At 44.5% G+C, this 19,426-nt stretch overlaps 1 protein-coding gene across 1 annotated transcript in view; it reads left to right on the forward strand.

Moving 5' to 3' along the window:
- LOC143287612 (tripartite motif-containing protein 2-like) overlaps positions 1-14,720 on the forward strand; it is a 156,174-nt gene extending 141,454 nt beyond the window's left edge. The window contains exons 6-8 of the mRNA XM_076595730.1: positions 1,093-1,368; positions 5,394-6,665; positions 9,397-14,720. Of these exons, the coding sequence (XP_076451845.1) occupies positions 1,093-1,368; positions 5,394-6,659 (1,542 nt within the window). The 3' untranslated portion in view covers positions 6,660-6,665; positions 9,397-14,720. The remainder of the gene's footprint in view (positions 1-1,092; positions 1,369-5,393; positions 6,666-9,396) is intronic.
- The last annotated feature ends 4,706 nt before the right edge of the window (positions 14,721-19,426 follow it).

A 19,426-nucleotide genomic window follows, 5' to 3' on the forward strand; every position in this document is an offset into this window, starting at 1 on the left:
ACTGGTTGGTTGTGTGTGTTGTGCACCACTGGTTGGTTGTGTGCACCACTGGTTGGTTGTGTGTGTTGTGCACCACTGGTTGGTTGTGTGTGTTGTGCACCACTGGTTGGTTGTGTGCACCACTGGTTGGTTGTGTGTGTTGTGCACCACTGGTTGGTTGTGTGTTGTGCACCACTGGTTGGTTGTGTGCGTTGTACACCAGTGGTTGGTTATGTGTGTCATTGAAGGCAAGCGTTGTACACCAGTGGTTGGTTATGTGTGTCATTGAAGGCAAGCGTTGTACACCAGTCGTTGGTTATGTGTGTCATTGAAGGCAAGCATTGTACACCAGTGGTTGGTTATGTGTGTCATTGAAGGCAAGCGTTGTACACCAGTGGTCTGGGGAGGTGAGGGGTTAGGGGTGGAGGGGGGGGTTGGGTGTAGCGGGGGTGGGGGTGTCAGGAGGGACTTCTTGTTATGAGTGGTGCTTATCACAGGGGCTGCATTCACTGCAGTTTACTGACAAGTCAGCAATATTTCAACATGGCCCTGAGAAGAAAACCAAGTTCCCACATGGCTGTTGACTTTTTGTGGACCCTGCTCATTCCCCCTGCCTCAAGAACCTCAACTCTTGCCTGCAACGTCATGTCAGGGGGTACATGCCACACTGAAACATGTTACACTTAAAGTTTTGTTTGTCCCCATGGTAACAGGCACACCTGTGTATCAAGAACCTCAACTCTGCCTACAACGGCGTGTCGGGGGGGGGGGTGGGGGTGGTGGTGTATAAATGCTACACTGAAATAGATGTTACACAGTTTTCTCTGTGCCCCAAGAACCTCAACTCTGCCTATGACTGTCAGGTAAATGCCACACAGAAACAGATGTTACACAAAAATTTCCCTCTGTCCCCATGGCAACAGGCACTCTGCCAACACTGTGTCAGAGGTAAATGCCAACACTGAAACCCATGTCACACTAAACCTAACAAAACCTCCCTCTGTCCTCGGGCACACCTGTGCATCAAGAACCTCAACTCTGCCGACAACGCTGTATCAGAGGTACACTGAAACAGATGTAAACTCAAATTTCGCTCTTTCCCCTTGGTGACAGGCACACCTGTGCATCAAGAACCTCAACTCGGCCTACGACGCGGTGTCGGAGGAGCTGCGTCAGCTGGAGCTGTCAGTGGACAAGACGCTGGACAGCATCAACCGGTCCTTCCAGGACGTGATCGCCGTGGTGGACCGCCGGCGGCACGAATGTCTGCAGTGGGTGCGCAAGGTGAAGGAGGAGAAGAAGAACGTGCTGAAGGAACAGCTGGACCTGATCCAGGCCGAGAAGGACAAGGTGCAGAACGAGTGTGATGGGCTTCAGTACCAGGTGGAGGTAGGTGCTTCATCGTTGTCATCATCGCTGTTTTTATCGTCGTCGTTTTTATTGTCATTGTTTTGGTCAGGTGCAGAACGAGTGTGATGGGCTTCAGTACCAGGTGGAGGTAGGTGCTTCATCGTCGTCATCATCGCTGTTGTTATCGTCGTCGTTTTTATTGTCATTGTTTTGGTCAGGTGCAGAACGAGTGTGATGGGTTTCAATACCAGGTGGAGGTAGGTGCTTCATTGTCGTCATCATCGCTGTTGTTATCGTCATCGTTTTTATTGTCATTGTTTTGGTCACGTGCAGAACAAGTGAGATCGGCTGCTGTACCAGGTGGAGGTAGGTGCTTCATCGTCGTCATCATCGCTGTTTTTCTCATTGTTGTTTTTATCATTGTTGTTTCGGTCAGGTGCAGAACGAGTGTGATGGGCTGCTGTACTAGGTGGAGGTAGGTGCTTGGTCGTCTTCATTGCTGTTTTTATCATCATCGTTTTTATTGTCATTGTTTTGGTCAGGTGCAGAACGAGTGTGATGGGCTTCAGTACCAGGTGGAGGTAGGTGCTTCATCGTCGTCATCATCGCTGTTTTTATTGTCGTCGTTTTTATTGTCATTGTTTTGGTCAGGTGCAGAACGAGTGAGATCGGCTGCGGTACTAGGTGGAGGTAGGTGCTTGGTCGTCTTCATTGCTGTTTTTATCATCACTGTTTTTATCGTCATTGTTTCGGTTAGGTGCAGAACAAGTGTGATGGGCTGCAGTACTAGTAGGAGGTAGGTGCATGTCATCATTGTTGTTGTTATCATTGTTGTTATCATTGTTTTCATCCTCCAGTACCAGTAGGAGGTAGGTGCATGTCGTCATTGTTGTTGTTATCATTGTTGTTATCATTGTTTTCATCCTGTAGTACCAGAAGGTAGGTGCATGTCGTCATTGTTGTCGTTATCATTGTTGTTATCATTGTTTTCATCCTCCAGTACCAGTAGGAGGTAGGTGCATGTCGTCATTGTTGTCGTTATCATTGTTGTTATCATTGTTTTCATCCTGTAGTACCAGTAGGAGGTAGGTGCATGTCGTCATTGTTGTTGTTATCATTGTTGTTATCATTGTTTTCATCCTGTAGTACCAGAAGGTAGGTGCATGTCGTCATTGTTGTCGTTATCATTGTTGTTATCATTGTTTTCATCCTCCAGTACCAGTAGGAGGTAGGTGCATGTCGTCATTGTTGTCGTTATCATTGTTGTTATCATTGTTTTCATCCTGTAGTACCAGTAGGAGGTAGGTGCATGTCGTCATTGTTGTTGTTATCATTGTTGTTATCATTGTTTTCATCCTGTAGTACCAGTAGGGGGTAGGTGCACGTCGTCATTGTTGTCATTATCGTTGTTGTTATCATTGTTTTCATCCTGTAGTACCAGTAGGTGGTAGGTCCTTGTCATTATTGTTGTTGTTATCATTGTTTTCATCCTGTAGTACCAGTAGGTGGTAGGTCCTTGTCATTATTGTTGTTGTTATCACTGTTTTCATCCTGCAGTATCCTTCTTTGTCGTCATCGCTGTTTTTATCATGGTTTCCATCAGGTGCAGAACGAGTGTGATTGGCTGCAGTAGCGGGTGGAGGTAGGTCCTTCATTGTCATCGCTGTTTTCATCGTCGTTTTTTCTTCCTGTAGTACCAGGTGGAGATAGGTCATTCATCGTTGTTGTTGTCGTCATCATCACTGTTCCCATCCTGCGGTACCAGGTGGAGTTAGGTGCTTTGTTGTCTTCATCACTGTTTTCATCGTCGTTTTTTTTCCCTGTAGTACCTGGTGGGGGTAGGTCATTCATCATTGTCGTCATCGTCGTCATCATCACTGTTCCCATCCTGCGGTACCGGGTGGAGGTTGGTCCTTTGTCGTCATTGTTTTTATCATCATTGTTTCCATCAGGTGCAAAGTAAGTGTAAGGGGCTGCAGTACCAGTTGTATGTAGGTGCTTTATTGTATATCTTTGTTGTCATCATCATTGTTTTCATCAGGTGCAGAATAAGTGTGATTGGCTGCAGTATCAGGGGGTTGGTAGGTCCTTCGTCGTTATTGTTGACATCATCATTGTTTCTATACAGTAGTATCAGGTGGAGGTACGTCCTTCCTTAATCATCATTGTCATCATTGCTCCCATCTTTTAATTCAACCTTTGTCATGTAATGTACATTAAGGTGTGTATGTGCAGCTTTGATGTAACGTGTTATGTATAATGTCTTGTGTTTTGTGAAGGGCCCAGAGTGCTTTTCTTGACAGAGTGCTATATTGGTAGCCTTTATTAGTAGTAGTATGATGAAAACAAAACAACAGATTTTCCAGTTTAACTCCAGCAAAACATCAATACATGATAGAATTTGGGGTCTGTTTGTTTGGTGGTTTCTGGAGACTGGCAGAAATTTCTTTTTTCATAGTTCTTGATGGGGACACAGAATTTGATCTTTGTTTTTTTTTCATTGCCAGCTCATCTTACTTGCAAACGTTGTGGTATCCTATATATACAACCATTATCACCATTATTGTTCAATCTTTAAATTTGGTGGTGGTGTGCTATATAAACAATCATGATCACCATTACTGTTCAAGCTCTAAACATGATGTGGTGTACTATACGAACAATCATGGTCACCATTATTGTTCAAGCTCTAAACATGACGTGGTGTACTATGTCAACAATCATGATCACCGTTGTTAAAGCTCTTTTCGTGGTGTGGTGTACTATACGAACAATCATGATCACCATTACTGTTCAAGCTCTTAATGTGGTATACAAACCATCATGATCACCATTGTTAAGCTCTTAACTCTTTCATCCCTGCAGCACGGTTTTCCGGTTTACAGGATTTTTACCCTTCATTCCTGGAGGCCGGAAAACCGTGCAGCAGAGAATTCCCCCTTTCCTTCCTGCAGTCCGGAAAATCGGTTCTCGCAGAAAGCGCTTTGAACTTCCCACGAGTCGCGTCGTCAGTGCGCGTCATCTATCCTTGACCGGGTCACTAGCAGGGCAGTGTTTATGAGTGGAATGGATGCCAGACACCCCCTTCTCCCTCCCTAGGCCGTGGGAAAGTGGGCGCCGCTACATTCTTGCCGCTGTGCTGTGTAGACACACGGACACAGAAAAACGGAATGTGTAGAAAGTTCAGATTGTGACCAGTTTTCTGATGATGAGTTTTACAACGCTCTAACAGATAATAATTTTGATCTGTTTCAAATGAATGACAAGGAGAGAGTGCAATAAGCTGTTGCTACAGAAGCACAAATAGCGGGTGTTGAAAAGTTTAAAAAGTAAGAAGTGTGAAAATTGTGGTGTATACTTGTGAAGTAACTGGCATGACTGCTTCAAGGTATATCGCACACGTGTCACCTTTGTGTGGCATATTACGTGATGATTGTGACATGGACATGCATATTTAGAGACAGTATCGTTTCTGAATAGTTTTTGTTCAAAAATTGTGTAGATTATCATAATGATCTGTTTCTGGCTCAGTGACTGCTAGTGTAGTGAAAGGCATATATTCTCTTTGAGACAAAGTTCAAATCATTCATGTGATAAGGACAATAGTAGTGACAGTTGTGACAGTTTTTCGTGGATATGACTAGCAGTGTGGCACTGAGATACATATGAGGCACTACTTGGTGAGTACCTGCATGATGTGCATACACTGCAAGCAAAACACTGTCCTGCATGTAGTACGTACTTGTATGCATCGTGTTTGACCCCAAAGTCACCTGTTTTACACCAGAGTGTCACCAGAGATGTCACCCTATAGTGTCAACAGGGTCTCAGACAACTTCTCACATCAATTCTGAACACAACAGTACATGACAATCTTAGTGTACTGTAATGTACTATACGAACAATCATGATCCCCATTGTTAAAGCTCTTAACGTGATGTGGTGTACTATGCGAACAATCATGATCCCCATTGTTAAAGCTCTTAACGTGATGTGGTGTACTATGTGAACAATCATGATCCCCATTGTTAAAGCTCTTAACGTGGTGTGGTGTGTGGCCCCAGGTTCGCAACATCACCAAGAAGATCTCTGACCTGAATGAGAAGCTGGACACGACCAGCACCTTGTCGGAGCCCCGTGAGAACTCCTTCCTGCGCTACGACTACAAGCACAACGACGCGCTGCGCGACATCGCCAAGGCCGTCAGCCACTTCGGGCAGATCAGCGTCAGCACCACCTTCCCTGCCCTCAGCACGGCCAAGGTCTTCCCCACCACCGCACACCTCCGATCCTCTATCCGCATCTTCACCGTCGATTACCACGGCAACCCCCGCATGACGGGCGGTGACCCCATCACAGTGGACCTGCGGGCGGAGAATGGAGACAGCGTGGAGGCCAAGATCAAAGATAATGAGGACGGGTCCTACGACATCCTCTTCTTGCCACAGAAACCAGGCAAGCTGAAGATGTGTGTCAATATATTCAGCCGACCCATCAAGGACAGCCCCTTTGCCGTGGATGTCTCAGAACATATAAACCCCATCGCCCGCATTGGCTCTCGGGGGTCAGGGCGAGACAACTTCTGTCAGCCAGTACGGCTGTGTGTAGGGGCGGAGGACGTAGTGTACGTACTGGACACGGGCAACAGCCGGGTCAAGGTCATGTCTCAGAACGGGGACTTCCTGCGGGCGTTGGGGCCGGAAGGACTGGAGAGCCAGAGTGCCACAGGTCTCTGCATGACGCCCGACGGCAACCTGGCCGTCGTCAACTGGCGCACTCGCATGGTGACGGTGATGACCCCCGAGGGGGACATGCTGCGCCAGTTCACCAATCCCGGCTTCCAGGAGCCCATCGACGTTGCCGTCAACAGCCGGGGGGAGGTCATCGTGGCTGACGCCGCTGCCAGCAAGATCTTCATCTTCGACCCCTCGGGCACACTGACCACCACCTTCGGCAGCCGAGGGGACAAGGACGGCCAGTTCAAGCTGATCGCCGCGCTGACCGTCGGCAAGAACGACGAGATCCTCATCGCTGATCACCGCATCCAGATCTTCAGCAAGGACGGCAAGTTCTCTCGGCGGCTGGTGGACTCTGGCAAGGGTCAGTATGGGGGCATCTGTGTGGACGGCAGCAGCCACATCCTGGCCACCAAGACGGAGAAGGGGCGGAGCTACGTGCAGGTCCTGAGTGGGGGGGGCAAGGCGCTGTACGTGCTGGACAGTCAGGCAGACAAGCTGAGGAGGCCCAGCGGCCTGGCCCCCATGTCCGACTTCAGGCTGGTGGTGGCTGACCTGGGCAACGACTGCGTCAAGAAGTTCCGCTACAAATAAGTCTGGGTCAGTGCTCTAGGGATGTGACCTGTTTGTAGTTCTCATGTATGTGTGTGTGTCAGTGTTAGGGGATATGGCCTGTTTGTAGTTCTCATGTATGTGTGTGGGTCAGTGTTAGGGGATATGGCCTGTTTGTAGTTCTCATGTATGTGTGTGGGTCAGTGTTAGGGGATATGGCCTGTTTGTAGTTCTCATGTATGTGTGTGGGTCAGTGTTAGTGGACACGGCCTGTTTGTAGTTTTCGTGTATATGTGTGGGTCAGTGTTAGGGGATATGGCCTGTTTGTAGTTCTCATGTATGTGTGTGGGTCAGTGTTAGTGGACACGGTCTGTTTGTAGTTCTCATGTGTGTGTGTGGGTCAGTGTTAGTGGACATGGCCTGTTTGTAGTTCTCATGTATGTGTGTGGGTCAGTGTTAGGGGATATGGCCTGTTTGTAGTTTTCATGTATGTGTGTGGGTCAGTGTTAGGGGATATGGCCTGTTTGTAGTTCTCATGTATGTGTGTGGGTCAGTGTTAGGGGATATGGCCTGTTTGTAGTTCTCATGTATGTGTGTGTGTCAGTGTTAGGGGATATGACCTGTTTGTAGTTCTCATGTATGTGTGTGGGTCAGTGTTAGGGGATATGGCCTGTTTGTAGTTCTCATGTATGTGTGTGGGTCAGTGTTAGGGGATATGACCTGTTTGTAGTTCTCATGTATGTGTGTGGGTCAGTGTTAGTGGACACGGCCTGTTTGTAGTTCTCATGTGTGTGTGTGGGTCAGTGTTAGGGGGTATGGCCTGTTTGTAGTTCTCATGTATGTGTGTGGGTCAGTGTTAGGGGATATGGCCTGTTTGTAGTTCTCATGTATGTGTGTGGGTCAGTGTTAGGGGATATGGCCTGTTTGTAGTTCTCATGTATGTGTGTGGGTTAGTGTTAGTGGACACGGCCTGTTTGTAGTTTTCATGTATATGTGTGGGTCAGTGTTAGGGGATATGGCCTGTTTGTAGTTTTCATGTATATGTGTGGGTCATTGTTAGGGGATATGGCCTGTTTGTAGTTCTCATGTATGTGTGTGGGTCAGTGTTAGGGGATATGGGCTGTTTGTAATTCTCATGTATGTGTGTGGGTCAGTGTTAGGGGGTATGGCCTGTTTGTAGTTCTCATGTGTGTGTGTGGGTCAGTGTTAGGGGGTATGGCCTGTTTGTAGTTCTCATGTATGTGTGTGGGTCAGTGTTAGTGGACACGGCCTGTTTGTAGTTCTCATGTGTGTGTGTGGGTCAGTGTTAGGGGGTATGGCCTGTTTGTAGTTCTCATGTATGTGTGTGGGTCAGTGTTAGGGGATATGACCTGTTTGTAGTTCTCATGTATGTGTGTGGGTCAGTGTTAGGGGATATGGCCTGTTTGTAGTTCTCATGTATGTGTGTGGGTCAGTGTTAAGGGATATTGCCTGTTTGTAGTTCTCATGTCTGTGTGTGGGTCAGTGTTAGGGGATATGGCCTGTTTGTAGTTCTCATGTATGTGTGTGTCCTGTTGAGGATGGTTTAGTCAGCAATTGGAGTTAATATTTTTTGTGTTTAGTAACTGATTTTCTGGTACCAATAAGGTGCGTCAATGCTCAGGAGATATTTATGTTGTGTTGATGGTTTTCATGTATGTGTGCTGTATGTTTGAGTATGTGTGGGTCAGTGTTAGGGGATATGGCCTGTTTGTAGTTCTCTTGTATGTGTGTGGGTCAGTGTTAGGGGATATGACCTGTTTGTAGTTCTCATGTATGTGTGTGGGTCAGTGTTAGGGGATATGGCCTGTTTGTAGTTCTCATGTATGTGTGTGGGTCAGTGTTAGTGGACACGGGCTGTTTGTAGTTCTCATGTATGTGTGTGGGTCAGTGTTAGGGGATATGGCCTGTTTGTAGTTCTCATGTATGTGTGTGGGTCAGTGTTAGGGGATATGGGCTGTTTGTAGTTATCATGTATGTGTGTGGGTCAGTGTTAGGGGATATGACCTGTTTGTAGTTCTCATGTATGTGTGTGGGTCAGTGTTAGGGGATATGGCCTGTTTGTAGTTCTCATGTATGTGTGTGGGTCAGTGTTAGGGGATATGGCCTGTTTGTAGTTCTCATGTATGTGTGTGGGTCAGTGTTAGTGGACAATTGAGTTATATTTTTGTGTTTAGTAACTGATTTTCTGGTACCAATAAGGTGCGTCAATGCTCAGGAGATATTTATGTTGTGTTGATGGTTTTCATGTATGTGTGCTGTATGTTTGAGAATGGTTTTGTCAACAACTGGAGTTTATGTGTTGTTTTTTTATGTTTAGTAAGTAATATTTGGACTTCTTTATCTGAAGAGTGGCTGTTAAAGCATTTCAGTTGAGGTTCTATTTCAGAAGAGAACTGGGGTACATCAGTTATTTCTAATACTGTGACGTCCAGTCCACCCCAGGAAACAGTACAGCTACCTAAATTGTGGAGTTATATATGTGCTTTTCAAGCCGATCAGTACAAGAGAGCAAAATGGGAGTGGCAGCCCACAAATGAAGCAAGGGCTGATATTGTGTGATATAGTATAGCAGTCATTCACACTGAACCCAGATGAACAGGACGTAGTATTTCACATGAATGTATTGAAATGAGATGAAGAGAATATTGAATTTTTACATGCACATTGCTATACAATGTTGGAATGTACTTGATCACACTGGTGTTATGAAAAGCAATGTCTCAGGCATGCAGTTGAGAGGAGTGTGCTGTATGTGCAGACCACAGGCGGTGGGTGGCTGTACCCTGTCCAGTGTGGAGCAGTGTGCTGCCTGAGCCCTGACCACACCACGGAGTGCTGCCTCAGCCCTGACCACACCACAGACCTCCTCCTGGCTGCACCACTGTCCTCACAGGACAGTCAGGGGACAGTCACACCGCGGGCAGACAGACAGACAGACAGGCGGACAAACAGGAGTGCCAGGAGCAACACGCTGGCAAGGAATGAAGGAGGGACAGCGTCCATGTTTTGTTGCAGACAGTGGGTGGTTTACTTCTTTCCCCGTTCTAGTCAGTTCTTCACCTGTGTTCAGGTCTGTTGAGTTCTGCAGAAAGGAGGCTTCCTTCACCGTCTGGAGCCAACAATGGACTGGTTTTTGGGGGGTTTTATCTACACTTTTTGTCCTTCCAAAGAACGTTTTGTTTTTCAACCAGTCATTGGTGACATTCGTCTTGTGTTGACAGTTCAAACTGGTACCTGTGTCAGCTGTTCTCGGAGGACCTGGCAATGGAGACACTGCCCCATTTGCAATATATATTATCTCTGAACAGACGTCGGCTGCAAAGTCACACACATACACACCATCAGTCACATCGTCGTCTTTGTGTCATGAGGGATGGTCATCTGTTGTCATCTGTCTGAAGCATAGTGCTGACGTCATGATGTTTTGACCAGCACACTGGTTTAAGATGGAACAACAGGAAAACCCTCATCATGTTCACACAGTCGTAGCAAGTGGTCAGTGTTGCACTTTTCAAAGCTATGGAAAAAGTACACCAAGCCTTTTTCACTTTTTCTTGCATTTATTTTTAGTATAGACTTAGTTACTGGTATTCCAAGAGCATTTTGATAATAACTGTTAATAGTTCAGGCTGTAGAAGATTAGCAAACAAAATATCAGTCCTTATAAAGTGTTCAGAGATAGTGACTGGGAACATTTGACAGGAGTAAAAGATCACAGTTTGTGTTCAGTGTGTGTGTGCGTTTTGTTTGTTTTCATAAACACATTTGCCTACTATGGTAGGTGTGCAGTCACGACCAAATGTTTGTGTGTCATATAATGCGTCCAGGTTTGTGTGTCATATAATGCGTCCAGGTTTGTGTGTCATATAATGCGTCCAGGTTTGTGTGTCACATAATGCGTCCAGGTTTTTATCTTGATGGGAGAAAGGAGAGAGATGGAGTGAGGGGAAAGTGATGTCGGGGGGTTGACCCTTGACCCTTAGAAACGACATGTAGACTTCGGACCAAGTTGGGGGTTTTTAAGATACGTTCACACTTGTCTAGTCAGTTGCTGACAGCCAGTTGCCATCAGCCCAACACAGCAACACACTTCAGTCAGACACAGCCTGTTGCCATCAGCCCAACACGGCAACACACTTCAGTCAAACACAGCCAGTTGCCATCAGCCCAACACGGCAACACACTTCAGTCAAACACAGCCAGTTGCCATCAGCCCAACACGGCAACACACTTCAGTCAGACACAGCCAGTTGCCATCAGCCCAACACAGCAACACACTTCAGTCAGACACAGCCTGTTGCCATCAGCCCAACACGGCAACACACTTCAGTCAGACACAGCCTGTTGCCATCAGCCCAACACAGCAACACACTTCAGTCAGACACAGCCAGTTGCCATCAGCCCAACACGGCAACACACTTCAGTCAGACACAGCCAGTTGCCATCAGCCCAACACGGCAACACACTTCAGTCAGACACAGCCAGTTGCCATCAGCCCAACACGGCAACACACTTCAGTCAGACACAGCCAGTTGCCGTCAGCCTGACACAGCAACACACTTCAGTCACAGCCAGTTGCCGTCAGCCTGACACAGCAACACACTTCAGTCAGACACAGCCAGTTGCCATCAGCCCAACACAGCAACACACTTCAGTCAGACACAGTCAGTTGCTGTTAGCAACTGCGCTCTCCAGACAGAAGGAACAAATATTATTTGGATTCATTCTGCTGGTATTATTGGCGACTTTTGTCAGCAACTGGCTGGACTGAGTGTGAAGGAAGTTGATGGTGGTGTTGGGAGGGGGGTGAGGGCTGGGATCAGGGAGTGATGTGAGAAGGGAGCGTTGTTTCAAGAAGGAAGGTTCTGACTGCATGGTGAGAGACAGGGAGAGAGTGATGTGAGAAGGGAGCGTTGTTTCAAGGAGGAAGAAAGGCCCTGACTGCATGGTGAGAGACAGGGAGTGATGTGAGAAGGGAGCGTTGTTTCAAGGAGGAAGGAAGGTCCTGACTGCATGGTGAGAGACAGGGAGGGATGTGAGAAGGGAGCGTTGTTTCAGGGAGGAAGGAAGGTCCTGACTGCATGGTGAGAGACAGGAAGTGAGTGATGTGAGAAGGGAGCGTTGTTTCAGGGAGGAAGGAAGGTCCTGACTGCATGGTGAGAGACAGGGAGTGAGTGATGTGAGAAGAGAGTGTTGTTTCAGGGAGGAAGGAAGGCCCTGACTGCATGGTGAGAGACAGGGAGTGATGTGAGAAGGGAGCATTGTTTCAAGGAGGAAGGAAGGTCCTGACTGCATGGTGAGATACAGGGAGTGATGTGAGAAGGGAGCATTGTTTCAAGGAGGAAGGAAGGTCCTGACTGCATGGTGAGAGACAGGAAGGGAGTGATGTGAGAAGGGAGCGTTGTTTCAAGAAGGAAGGTCCTGACTGCATGGTGAGAGACAGGGAGAGAGTGATGTGAGAAGGGAGCGTTGTTTCAGGGAGGAAGGAAGGCCCTGACTGCATGGTGAGAGACAGGGAGGGTTGGGGTGGGGGTTGGGGGCACTTCCTGGGGAAAGATGATATTAAGGCCATGCCGTTTTGCTCGACAGTTTCAGTTTTGTGTGGTTGTTTTGAGCTGTCTCTGTCCCCACCCCCTCAGCCACTAATTCCAAATGCATTATGCAAAAACCTGTGTGATATGCAGCCCATATCCCCACCCTCCCACCCCCCTCCCCACATGGCCATGATGTAACATAGCTCTTCACTGACCACTGACATCAAAATGCACTGTGTTGACGGGTGTTACTGTTTCGTCACTGTATAGTCTCTTGACTTGACAGTGGAGCTAGCAACCTCGAAACTAAATTTGTATGGTTGAAAAAAGCAGTGATGTTCTGCAGTAAGCTGCATGTGTGGAGGTGGTTGGTTTGTTGAGGTAGAGGCGGGTCGTGTTCAGATACCTGCTGTCAAACTTGCCATCACAAACTTGTTGTCAATCTATCGTCATGGTTCTCGACATCAGCGTCTTTCCAACCAGGTTGAACCACAACCTGCCTGACCACTGGTGAATATCATTGCCTTCGCTGTATCTGTGTTGTGAACTTGTTGGAAAACCTGTGCATTTGTTTTCTTTTCTTTTTTTCTTTTTTTTGTTGTTGTGCTTTTCCGATAGTGTTTGTGGAGTAGGATCAGCTACAATACACAGCAGTCTGAGCACAAATGATTAAAAGTAAAGAAAAGAATTAAATCATCACATCGTGATTCTGATATCACATGTACAGGGAATGATAGCTGGTCATGTCTGCTCCTGACCATCACAATAACCTAGGAGGCAGCTGCCGTCCTGACTACCTGGGCGAGAATTTGATTGTAGTGGAGAGTGTCTTGCCCAAGGTACATCCCCACTCACGGCCAAGAGGGCTTTGAGACAGTCGGCATTGGGGACGGTCCCCAAAGGCCAACTAGCCCCCAAGGTATATTTATATACAGTAAATAACTCTCAGGATAGGTTGTTTTTCAACACTATCCAGTAAAATGACTAGGTTATAGCATGGTTTAGTAAAAAAAAAAAATTTAATTAGTGCAGTATTTTCATGTGACGAGTTGCTTTGGATTTGTAGATTTATAGGGTGGTGAGCAAAACCAGTCATTCATGCCAAGAGATCACGCATTCATGGTTTACCATGGGGGGAGGGAAATATGACACTGAACATAATTCTGAAAGTTGACTTGTAAAACCAATATGACACTGAACATAAATCTGAAAGTTGACTTGTAAAACCAATATGACACTGAACATAAATCTGAAAGTTGACTTGTAAAACCAATATGACACTGAACATAAATCTGAAAGTTGACTTGTAAAACCAATACTGATAACTGAAGCACAGAATTATATAATGTCTTTTTAATAATCACCAGTGATGCATATAGTCCTAGAATTTTACTCTTTAATATTTCAGAAACTCTTAAAGTTGCACTGGATCCAAGTCAAGCCCTCGTTTGTTATGACATAATTGTGCAGCCCATTGAAAAGTGGACTGTCAGTTGTAAAATTCAGTCAGCAGTTTGTGTTTTTTTTACTAGAAATGTGTGCAATGTGAGGTGGTCGAGGTTGTTATTGTTTTTTTTTACACAATGCACTGTGCTCCAGTTCTCGTACAAACACAGTTTATTAGCATGAATTATTGGTAACGTTTATGACAACTTGGACAGCCATAAATAAATTTGCAGAACTGGAACTAGAAGATTTGTATTTGTTGTCAAAAGTGCAGACTTTCACAAGTTGCTTACAGGTATTGATGAGTCGCTCTCTCTTTCTCTCGCTCTCTCTGTGTGCCAATGCCACTAGTCAGACACAAAACCCTATTCATCTCGAGAAGAATATTTACCAGACTTGTTTATTTGTTGTCAGAGTGAATGTTCATCATCATTACTAAAGATGTGTTCTGGGAAAAGAAACATGAACAGTTTCTTTGGGTAGAGTTTTATTGCATAATTTTGGATTGTGTTGGATTGGTTTGAAACCAGTATGAGTGACTGCATCTTTTCGTGCTAATTTGGGATTGTGTTTGACTGGTTTGAAACCAGTATGAGTGACTGCATCTATTTGTGCTAATTTTGGATTGTGTTTGGTTTTAAACCAATATGAATGACTGCATCTATTCGTGCTAATTTTGGATTGTGTTTGACTGGTTTTAAACCAGTATGAATGACTGCATCTATTCGTGCTAATTTTGGATTGTGTTTACCTGGTTTGAAACCAGTACGAGTGAATGCATCTTTTCGTGCTAATTTTGGATTGTGTTTGGTTTGAAACCAGTACGAGTAAATGCATCTTTTTGTGCTAATTTTGGATTGTGTTTGGTTTGAAACCAGTATGGGTGAATGCATCTTCGTGCTAATTTTGGAAACTAATATGAGTGACTGCATCTTTTCGTGTATCCACATTTCCCTGTTCAAAAAACAAAATACATGTGGACGGTGATGAAAGCATCAGTTTTGAGGGTTTAAAAAAAAAAATTATACTGCCATGATTTTAGGCTTTTTTTGGGGGGGTGTACATTTCTTATTTCTTTTTTTCAATGAATTTTGTTACTATTTCATGATGAGTTTGTGGGTTGTTGTTTTGGTTTCTTGTTGTATTGTTTATTGAAGGGGATGGGGGGAGGGGGGGGGGGGGTTGATAGAGGTGGGAGTGGTGGAGTGAAGGGCAAATCCAATATGAAGAACACGTCTTCTCACCCCCAGCCCCCTCCCCAAACTTTTTTTTGTTTTTGTCCTAATTTATACACATGTATATAAGATTTGTTGTTTCAAGTGTTGGGCTGTGTCATCACCACAGTATCACATTCGGTGTGTGTGCACATGTCTGCGGACACCACACACACACACACACCAGGTTCAGTCTGTTCAGTTTCTTTCTCAGGGCTTTGGATGAGGTAACAGACATGAAGCCATCACACCATGTGTGTCGGTGGTCGGCGTGCACCCCACTGTTATGTATCCATATTGGTTTACATGGTCGGCTGTAAATAGTTCTTCTGTCTTGCGAGTGATGCCATGGTTTTTTTGTTTGTTTTTTCTTTTCTTTTTTCTTGTTTGTTTTTTCTTTTTTTTTGCATGGTTTTACTCCATGTGTTAGTACACACGAGGATTTTTTTTCTTTTCATTGCAGGTTTTGTTTTTTGGGGTTGTTTTTTTTTTTTTTTTTACATGAATGTGAGAATCTGGTATCAGTGCATGTTTTGTTTTGTTTTGAAATTATGTGAAACCATTTTCTATTTATATCTTGAACAAAGGCCCACTTCCACCTGTCACCTTTGATCCCTAATCAAACCCACTCATTCTGTCCATGACCCCTGCCTTTCCTCCAAGTTTAGATTCTTCTTCAGGCCTCCAATAATTGTGGGTCTGTTTATAGAGACATCAGTGTGTCTCCAAGTTTAGATTCTTCTTCAGGCCTCCAACAATTGTGGGTCTGTTTATAGAGACATCAGTGTGTCTCCAAGTTTAGATTCTTCTTCAGGCCTCCAACAATTGTGGGTTTGTTTATAGAGACGTCAGTGTGTCTCCAAGTTTAGATTCTTCTTCAGGCCTCCAACGGGATTGTGAGTCTGTTTATAGAGACGTCAGTGTGTCTCCAAGTTTAGATTCTTCTTCAGGCCTCCAACGGGATTGTCAGTCTGTTTATAGAGACGTCAGTGTGTCTCCAAGTTTAGATTCTTCTTCAGGCCTCCAACAATTGTGGGTCTGTTTATAGAGACGTCAGTGTGTCTCCAAGTTTAGATTCTTCTTCAGGCCTCCAACGATTGTGGGTCTGTTTATAGAGACATCAGTGTGTCTCCAAGTTAGGTTCTTCTTCAGGCCTCCAACAATTGTGGGTCTGTTTATAGAGACGTCAGTGTGTCTCCAAGTTTAGATTCTTCTTCAGGCCTCCAACAATTGTGAGTCTGTTTATAGAGATGTCAGTGTTTATAGAGACGTCAGTGTCTCCAAGTTTAGATTCTTCTTCAGGCCTCCAACAATTGTGAGTCTGTTTATAGAGATGTCAGTGTTTATAGAGACGTCAGTGTGCCTCCAAGTTTAGATTCTTCTTCAGGCCTCCAACAATTGTGGGTCTGTTTATAGAGACGTCAGTGTGTCTCCAAGTTTAGATTCTTCTTCAGGCCTCCAACAATTGTGAGTCTGTTTATAGAGATGTCAGTGTTTATAGAGACGTCAGTGTCTCCAAGTTTAGATTCTTCTTCAGGCCTCCAACAATTGTGGGTCTGTTTATAGAGACGTCAGTGTGTCTCCAAGTTTAGATTCTTCTTCAGGCCTCCAACGGGATTGTCAGTCTGTTTATAGAGACGTCAGTTTGTCTCCAAGTTTAGATTCTTCTTCAGGCCTCCAACGGGATTGTCAGTCTGTTTATAGAGACGTCAGTGTGTCTCCAAGTTTAGATTCTTCTTCAGGCCTCCAACGGGATTGTCAGTCTGTTTATAGAGACGTCAGTGTGTCTCCAAGTTTAGACTCTTCTTAGGCCTCCAATGGTTGTGGGTCTGTTTATAGAGACGTCAGTTTGTCTCCAAACCAGCCGAAGACGAACAAGAATAAGAAAGAAGATATAGCACTGGCCTGTTTAGAAGAAGAAGAAAAAGAAATGCGAAATATAATCTTAGGAAATTACCCCTCTGTTGATCCTATTTTTACTGAACCACAAAAATGTCAGTTTCTTATCTTAGATCAAGTTTGTTTTATCATGTTTGTCTGAGCATTGTTGCAATACGATAGACAGTGATACTTTGTGATCTGTAAGCTAGAGTGCAAGTGAAGGATGATAACTGTATTTATTGGTGTGCAATGAGACCAATTTTTTTTTTTTTTTTTTTTTAATTGTTTTGTTCCTTGATGTTTCCACTTTGTGCCCCTCCATTGTGTAGTCCTAGATTCCCTACAAGGTTTTCACATTGTGTTGCTCGATTTGCTTGAAGTATTATTGAGAAAAGCAAGGCGAGACAAGAGCATAGGACAAGGTAGTGCCAACACCAAGTGGATCTCCGTTGCCTGTGTGTTTTGTGTCCAGACCAGCAGACACAAGCTAGTTGTCTGTGTGTGTTTGTGTGTGTGATTGTTTGCCACATGCCATGACCATAGCCAGCATAATCCTCCAGATCCTGACAGTGGCATTCTGTGCCATGCATGGAGTGTGTGTATGTGTGTATCATATCCAGTTTGATCAATTGTATCCTTGGGGTCTGTGTTGAAGCATTTAGTGTGAACGTTCAGAATAGAAACGAGTGGTTCACTTTTCAGTGAACAGAAATTTTGAAACTTTAATGGGAAATTAGTAGTAGTTACAAAAAGAAATACCATTAATAATAGTCATTCGTAAACTTGTGACTTACAAGTAGATGAGCAAATTAATGGTTATCATTTTGTCTGTAGAATTCACTGGGAAATTTTCTCAAAATATACAGGGTTCATGCAGGTTTCAACACTAGTTTAAAGACTCTTTCCAACAGAAATTGTAGTTTTCAATATAGAAGATTAATAACACATGTCCACACAAACATTTGTTTAAAGAGACTCTCCAACAGAAATTGTTTTCTATGTAAAAGATTATTAACACATGTCCACACACATACCTGAATGTACATTAACTTGGTAGCAAGTAACAAATGGGGAAAACGAGAAAATAGTTTGCACAGAAAAGGCACAGCATAAGCTCCAATGTACTTTGTCATAAAACGCACTCCAGTCACACTCCAGAAGAAAATACCTTTTGCAAAACACAGCAGCAAAGCAACAGAAATGTGACTTAATATCAAGTGAAATTTCATACCTCTGTTGTAACAGTTGCCATTTCATTGTGCCATGAATGCAATCTTACTTTGGTTTTGGGGGGGGGGGGGAAGCACACACACACACACACACACACCCCCCCCTACAGTTTCTGTCAGTGATTAACAAAGCACTGCAAAAGAATGTATAACCTGATTTGAAATTAATTGTAATAAAATGATTTTTCTTTTTACCTTTCTGACTGAAATCACGATAGTTATCTTTGTAGCAGACTGTTCATTCAAGTGGTGCAACACCACTCAGAATATCCTCATGTTCATCAAGGTTCTCAAATATAACAATGCAATAATTTGAAATTGTTGGCCCTTTGGAATTTTAAAGGCTTTTTTTTTCTTTTTTCTTTTTAATTTTGTAATTAAAACCTGTATGAACTCTGGTGCATCACAACCGTCAAAAAAAGCAACAAAAAAAAAAAAGCACAGATAATCACTTAGAGCAGTCAGAGCTGTCATGTGTACAGAAAATGTTTGTACAATGTATAGTCTTATATGTAAGAGAAACACCTGTTTGGACTGTCATTTTTTGGTATTTAGATTTGTTACATCTGGTATCCAGTAAGTTGTTAACAATGTGGGAATTTTCATGTTGCTGCTTTTGAAGACCTTCCCTAGTTTTGACAGCAATTACCCATGAAAGAAAAAGACTCGCATGCATTGTCTGAAGACATGACACTTGATGGAAAAACTCAGTTTTTGTGGCCAAACCTATGTTCTTTATGATACGCCAAGGTGTTTGAATGCACTCTTTTTAAAGGCAGTAAAGCAGTTCCTCTGAATTTTATCCGTTCAGAGACGTGGACATTTGATACCGGCCAAGGTGTTTGAATGCACTCTTTATAAAAGGCAGTAAAGCAGTTCCTCTGAATTTCATCCATTCAGAGGTGTGGTCATTTGATACCGGCTCAGTTGTTGAACAGGTGGCTGATAGATTTGTTTGAATTGTACGACTCTTTTTTCATGATAAAGTTCCGTGTGAAAATCAGGCTGCTCTCTGCAAGGAGGAGGTGTCAGTACATGCAGAGCTACCCATTATGGTGTGGACAGTTGTAATGGACAGTTGTAACGGACAGTCAGTCACAAAGTACATGGTGGTCCACACCATAGAGCTACCCATTATGGTGTGGACAGTTGTAATGGACAGTTGTAACGGACAGTCAGTCACAAAGTACATGGTGGTCCACACCACAGAGCCACCCATTATGGTGTGGACAGTTGTAATGGACAGTTGTAACGGACAGTCAGTCACAAAGTACATGGTGGTCCACACCATAGAGCCACCCATTATGGCGTGGACAGTTGTAATGGACAGTTGTAACGGACAGTCAGTCACAAAGTACATGGTGGTCCACACCACAGAGCCACCCATTATGGCGTGGACAGTTGTAATGGACAGTTGTAACAGACAGTCAGTCACAAAGTGCATGGTGGTCCACACCACAGAGCCACCCATTATGGCGTGGACA

This window comes from Babylonia areolata, chromosome 11 (genome assembly GCF_041734735.1).
Source record: "Babylonia areolata isolate BAREFJ2019XMU chromosome 11, ASM4173473v1, whole genome shotgun sequence".
In the NCBI taxonomy this organism is placed as follows: Eukaryota; Metazoa; Mollusca; class Gastropoda; order Neogastropoda; family Buccinidae; genus Babylonia; species Babylonia areolata.